Source organism: Tasmannia lanceolata, unplaced genomic scaffold, assembly GCF_043159265.1.
Source record: "Tasmannia lanceolata isolate RefF3 unplaced genomic scaffold, GAP_Taslan_0.1 ptg000018l, whole genome shotgun sequence".
Lineage (NCBI taxonomy): Eukaryota > Viridiplantae > Streptophyta > Magnoliopsida > Canellales > Winteraceae > Tasmannia > Tasmannia lanceolata.
In genome coordinates, this window is record NW_027518695.1 from 52,514,250 (window position 1) to 52,521,248 (window position 6,999).

General features: G+C 35.6%; 1 protein-coding gene across 1 annotated transcript; it reads left to right on the forward strand.

Annotated features, from left to right (window-relative positions):
- Window positions 1–728: 728 nt before the first annotated feature.
- Window positions 729–1,757, forward strand: LOC143850439 (uncharacterized). The gene is made up of 3 exons (XM_077359691.1): window positions 729–962; window positions 1,145–1,447; window positions 1,548–1,757. The coding sequence occupies exons 1-3, from the start codon at window positions 729–731 to the stop codon at window positions 1,755–1,757; spliced, it is 747 nt and encodes a 248-aa protein (XP_077215806.1).
- The last annotated feature ends 5,242 nt before the right edge of the window (window positions 1,758–6,999 follow it).

Consider the following 6,999-nt stretch of genomic DNA (forward strand, 5'->3'; position numbering starts at 1 on the left):
TATCAGCACTACTATAATAATCGGAGGGTTGGGATCAACCTATGGAAATAATTTTTGGGCACACACTGTTTAGGCTGTGGCCCATCTAATGGACAGTTGGATCATCCTATGGTGCAGACCATAACGTACTTTTAATAAAGTGTGGAGTGCCCTCATTAATATATAGTAGTGCTGATAACATTTCCCTTAAGAAAATAGAAAATAGGTGCCAATATCAATTCAAATATTTAGGGAATAATTACAATTGTAGTTATCAAAACAACATGTGACAATTTATGAGTTTATAAATAAAAAGTGGGTGTTATCAAAACAACATAATGCTAACTTTACCGTGTTGAGTCTAATAGCCCTAAGGCCCCGTTCCTTTCAACATAAAGCTTGAAAACACTTCTGTCTCCCACCCTCAGACCCAATACCGGAGAAATGATATATTCACCCTGTTTTTTACTAGGGAAATAAAAAAGGGGCGAATATATCACTTCTCAATTTTTCTCTCAAATTTCTTTTGCATTGGAAACAATTATTAGAATAAAACGGGTTTCTACCTTAGGCCCTGTTCGTTTTAGATTCTGAAAACCGATTGTGTGAGTCAAACAGATTATTGGACTTAATTTTGAACCAATAATCGATTTGGAGCCCACAATCGGTTGTCACAATCTCAAACAAACCGGGCGTTAGGGTTTTTACAACCCCTACCAATACCTGACCAAATATTAGAAGAATTGGCCATGGATTTCATTACAGCCCTTCCAAATTCAGCTGGAAAAACTGTCATTATGGTAGTCATAGACAGATTGAGCATATACGCCCATTTTAGTCCCCTACGAAGCCCTATTACAGCTATATCAGTAGCTCAAACCTTTGTGAATGATGTCTGTAAACACCATGGCATTACCAAATCAATTGTAATAGAGATACAGTTTTCCTTAGTTGTTTCTGGCAAGAATTGCTTCGTTTGCAGGGTACTACTCTTGCCATGAGTAGTGCTTAACATTCCCCAATCTGATGGGCAATCTGAAGCCTTGAATCGTTGTTTAGAAATGTACCTCTCAGAAGTTATGTGTGTGATTGTCCTTCTCACTGGTCAAAATTTCTGCCTTGGGCTGAATTCTGGTACAATACAGCTTTTCATTCCGCTGCTCAGATGACACCGTTTGAAGCAGGTTTTACTAAGAAGCCACCTACAATTCTACGGTATGAACAAGGGACTTCACATTTGGAGGCTCTGGACCAAGAGTTATTGCAACGGGATAACATTCTCCAACAGTTCAAAACCAACTTACACCAGGCTCAATTGAGGATGCAAAATCAGGCTAATAAGAATCAACGAGAAAAACATTTTGATGTGGGTGATTATGTACTTGTAAGGCTACAACCTTACAAACAAGCTTCAGTAGCACAACGATGCTCACACAAGTTTGGTCGTAGATACTGTGGTCCTTACTTGGTAATTGAACAGATTGGATCAGTAGCTTACAAATTACAGCTCCCTGAAGAAGCTAAAATCCATCTAGTTTTCCATGTCTCACTACTTAAACAATTTACAGGGAACCCGTCTGTCACACAGGTTGCCTTACCCCAACTATCCACAGGAACACAACCACTTTGCCGACCTTTGGTTGCACTTGATCGGAGAGTCATTCAGTGAAAAGGAGAGGAGGGCATTCACCAACTCCTTATCCAATGGGATGGGTTACCACTCGAAGCTTCATCTTGGGAAGATCTATCTGTCCTCAAACATGATTATCCTTATTTGAACCTTGAGGACAAGGTTTATTTTCATGGGGAGGCAACTGTAACGAACCAGGAAGACTCACCAGTTGTAAGGAGGGTCAGTACTAGAAAGAGGGAAGTGCCAGCAAGGCTTAAAGATTAGTTGCAACTACCGATTCTGTCGGACAGACTGGAAAAGCAGTTAATGACAGTTAGCATCTCAACAGCTAAATAAAATAGACGAGGGGGAAATAAAGGGCATGTTTTTTGTGTAGAAATTTCCTTTTTCATTATAAAGCCTAGAACCAGCTAAATTTCAACTTCTCTTTCAGCAATTCAAGATTCTTCGTCTTCAGTTCTAACTTTAATTTCTGCAACTACATCTAAGCTCCTAACACTATGACACTGGGTTGAAATTAGAAAATGAAAACAAGAATACAAAGGCGACCAGCTTTAGGCATAGGAACTCCTCTTTTGTTCAGATGTATCTCTATTGTCTCTTATTCTTAGGGGTGCAACTCGGGTTGATTTTTGGGAATTCGGCTTGAGCTTTTAGTATACAATCGGGTCGGGTTCAAGTTGATTCCAATCAGTTTTAGCAAATATCAACCCGAACCGACCCGAGTAGCACCCCTATTCATTCTCTCTCTCATAAGTTAACGAGCAAGGTTCAGGAATGGGACTAGAGTAGATAGTCATTGATGGGCAAAATCTCAAGAAAAGTGTACCAATCTATTCTCATCTACCTCAAAAAAATCCTAGGGCTTAGCATGGATTGGATTGCCCGATTGAAGCTCTGGGTTAAAAATGCCACTACCCCATTCTGCTATTACATTGCAATGGCTTCAAACTTTGGGTCTTCTTAAAAGCCATCATGGATTGGCCTTTCTTTGAGTGTAGGAAATGAAAGACTGGTTGATTCTTGTTTTAGAACAAAAAAAACTCTTCATTATTCTATTTTAAGTACTTTTTTTTTCATTTTGTAGATTTATCCTGAAAGACTTAAAATATATACTTTAGATCTCCTTGGTGATAACTTTGTTCTGAAATTACAGTGGTAGGCTTTTAATCATTGAAAGCCTCAGAACTTCGGATGCAACAGAGCAATTAGACATCCCTTTGCAGGAATGTTTCGTATCTAATGTGGACCCTTTTGCATTTATTAGTTTGCAAGCTATCAATATAACCGTTAGCATCATTTGTTAGGGAGACTTAAGGCCGTGGTCCACTACAGTAAGGCCCACTTTCGTACTGTGGGCCCTATGCATGTCATGTGAACATGATCGGGGCAGTCGATCCAGTCATTTCCGTTGGCCCCACCTTTATCAGGGATTATCCTAACCTCTTGAAATGTAGGGTTTCTACAAAACAGTTTTCAGGGTATAAAATGATAAAAAAATGTGGCGGTTAAGAAGGGCACTTTTCTAATGAGACAGGGCTTATCTCCTAAAGATGGAACTTGCTATTGAGACAAAGCATGTCTCCTAAGAGGGGGGGGGGGGGGGGGGGGCGGCTCTAGATGACTCTTTCATTGCCCTGGCAATGAAAGGATCTACGGTTTAAGGTTACATATCTAATAGACTTGAAAAAGTCTTCTAAAGAAAAGGATAATAAGGGAAAAATGCTATAAGGACTATGCTAGTCCCCTAAAAGATGGGTAACTCAAATTTCAAATCTGAGCCATATGAAAATAAGGTATTCAAAATATAAAAAAATGAGTAATCTCAATTAAAGCATTCCATTACACAATAATGGAGAACAGAACTCAAAGCCAAACTATGTCGAAACTATTACTAAAGTAATATAAGTGAGTAATGTATGTCCTGAAGTGAAAACTTATCAGATAAACAAGATACCAAAACATTTCAGGTTTATTTTTAAGATTATGATGTGCATAAGTTGATATTTAAATAAACAATATGACATTATGTTTAACTGTGTAAATCATAAGACATGGGGTTTTTAAAACTAATTCAAAAGGATCAAATATGAATAAGAGTAGGAGCCACGAGAGAATAATTCAGTCGAAAGTATTGCACCAATGACTTATTTGATTACATAAAACTGCTCAAGATGATAACTGAAATGCATATATTAGGGCTCAGCAAATGCTAAAAATTGTCTGAGAAAAGAACTTCATCGATTAGTGCATGCTACTACTGTTTTGCCCTACTATTAAATTCAGATATGTATAAAAGCATACAGATTTCACAGGATAACACAATCACCTTCAACTAACCATTCATCACTCATAAATGAGCCACAAAAGCTCTTAACTTAACGCATCACACTTTAACACAATGAACATGAACTACATGAACTCTTAATTCAACACAATAACAATGAACTACACTGGTTTTCAGTTCAGCTTAACACAATGGGAATAGACTACACTGCCTTTTATAGTTCAGCACAATGACATTTTCCACACTAATTTTCAGATTATTTCAACACAATGGGAATAGACTACACTACTTTCTATTTCGGCGCAATGACATTTTCTACACTAATTTTCAGATTATTTCAGCATAATGGGAATAGACTACACTGCTTTCTATTTCGGCACAATGACATTTTCTACACTAATTTTCAGATTATTTCAGCAGAATGGGAAAAAAAATTGTATTGAAATGACTAAAGCAAAATCAAACCAGCAGATTTTCTTAAGTAAAAGCTCCAAATCATGCATCAAATATTACTCAAGGACCAAAGTAAAATGGGTTTTGATATATAACAATGTTATGGAGAAACAAATAACTAAAGCCGACTAGGCTCAATGCCTCTATTCATGAACAGGTTAATCATGTAACTAAGACAAATAGAAATGGAGTTATCTACTCTGTACATATTCGGATAATACTATTATCAATTCTTGAACAAAAAAAAGGAAATTCCTCGATAGTTTAAAGCATGTTATCCACTTACTATTATAAAGTCTTCTTACCTAATAAGCTACTCACTTCACCATATATGGTTTAACATATGATACAGAAGCTTAAAGAATCAACTATATATTACATATACATATGCAGCTCTTACAAGAGATGCATACAAGGCTCAAAACTTATATACATCAACCCGAACTATATAAACTGATAACCATAAATGGAAAAAAAAAAAAAACCTCAGCCAATTAATAGAGGCATATGAACACAGTCAATAAAGACGTAATCATAATTTTTAACTCAAGAGAACAAAATATTTGCACTACTATCTCATCTCTATCATCTACTCTTGAATACACATCAAAAGGAAAATACAACCTTTAAACAAAGCATGCTAATCTGTCAGGGTTCAAATATGAACATTTCATAAAAAAATATGTGCTGCTATAAGCAGATGCGCCAAAATGAAAACAAACTACAAAATCTTCCAATTTAACACCACGCAAATGAACTACAATAGTTTCCAATTCAGCTCTACGAAAGTAAACTTCAATAGCTTTCAGTTTAAACAAAGCATGCTAACCTGTCAGGGTTCAAATATGAACAATTCATAAAAAATGAGAACAAAGAATATTTTCCTAGCTACATTTTGTCCAACTTTCGAGTACATTGCAGGATCAAAAAGTACTCATTTAATTATGCTCCAGACAAGATTCCATTATATTGTACGGCAATGATATTATTTTTCTAAATTAAATAAATTAATTACTCCTATAAAATATAGAGTTATTTTACTGATGATCATCAATTCTCTTTCCAAAAGTTCTTTCTTCTTCTTCCTCTTTTAGGAACAAATTAGGAAATTTGTTCAGTTACAAACTACACAACAAATTAAGAGATCATATTATTTCGTAAATCACAGCAAATTAGAAAGTTAGTTCAATTCACAAGCCACAAATTTATAGCTCTTTATCCAATAATTATATATACACAAACAATATCATGGAGTCAACACTAATTATCATCATACACCAATAGAGATTAACAAGAAGATAAACTTATGTTGCTAATCATCATTTCCTTTTGAAAATAACTGAAATAATACGAAATTTATGAAGTCTAACAGCAGTTTATGAAGCAATGTTTGTAAAATTTGTTCAAACTTTATAATCTAAACAAAAATGACAATATGATCCATGAGTATAACTTACCTGACAGAGTTGCCTACCAAAATTTTTGATAAAGACTCAATTCCAGCAAGAAATATTCAGAATTCCAAAGCACAAATAAACTAACCTGAGATTATAGAACTCGAAACTTCTTCTCTTTTCCTCCTCTTTCTTGTTCCTCTTTGCAGACTCAAATGAAGCTCCTTTCTTTTCTTCTTCTAAAATCTTCACTTGACAATCGAAATTGCTGTCTAAAGACTCGAATCTAAGATTTAAAGATTCGATCTATCCAAAATTAAAAAAATCCTAGATTTTAAAGATCTGAGGTTTAAAAGCTAAAAAAGTTGCTGATTTAAGGTTTCATAGTGTGGATTTAGGATTTCTTGTGAGAAAACAAGGTTTGAGAAGACAAACTTAAGGTTTCTAGCAATACTATGGTTTCTAAGCTTGCTTTGTAAGCGCTCAAGCAACAAAACACAAGATATGATTCATCAAGGTCTGAATCTCACTGAAATTTGCAAAGGAAAAGGATCGGATCTACTCACTTTTCTCAAAACCTAAAAAAAACTCTCCCAAATGAAAGTCCAAGCTCTCTATTTATAGAGATTTGGCTTAATTTTTTAGGCCCATTCGTTATATCAAGACACCCCTTTTTATGTAGGTTTTAACTTGTTTGTGTGGAGAATAGGTGGTCCCTGGAAAACTGATTAATGAAAATTAAAAGATTAAAATTCGGGCCCTTTAGTTGCCCAAGACAACCCCTTTGCTGAAATTAATTTAACTAGAACACATCTAAACGGATAAACCACTCCCTTCTTTCTACACTACACTATGAATTACACTCGTCTTATTAGGCAAACTTTAACGGATTTTGACAAAATTTTAAAGGGATCTAATTGAGATCCTAACCTACCCTAAGGCAAATCTTGGGACTTTAGTTCACTAATTTGATAGGGTTTTAATCAAACGAGGTTATTTGGGGTTCGGTCAAAATGGGGTGTCTACAATCTCCTAAAAACTCTTAAATATAATGACAAACTGGCGAGGAATAGAATCTTCTACTCCTAGTGAGGTGTTAATTTCTCCTCTAAAGAAGCAATGTCTTAAAGAGCAGGCAGCTGTTCATCAAAGCGTGGGTGTGTCCCCTTCCTAGGTCACCCTGAATAGTGAGGAGGAGCTTCATATGCCTCTCCGTAACTTGCCCTTCTTTAACAAGATCCTAGAAAAGGAAA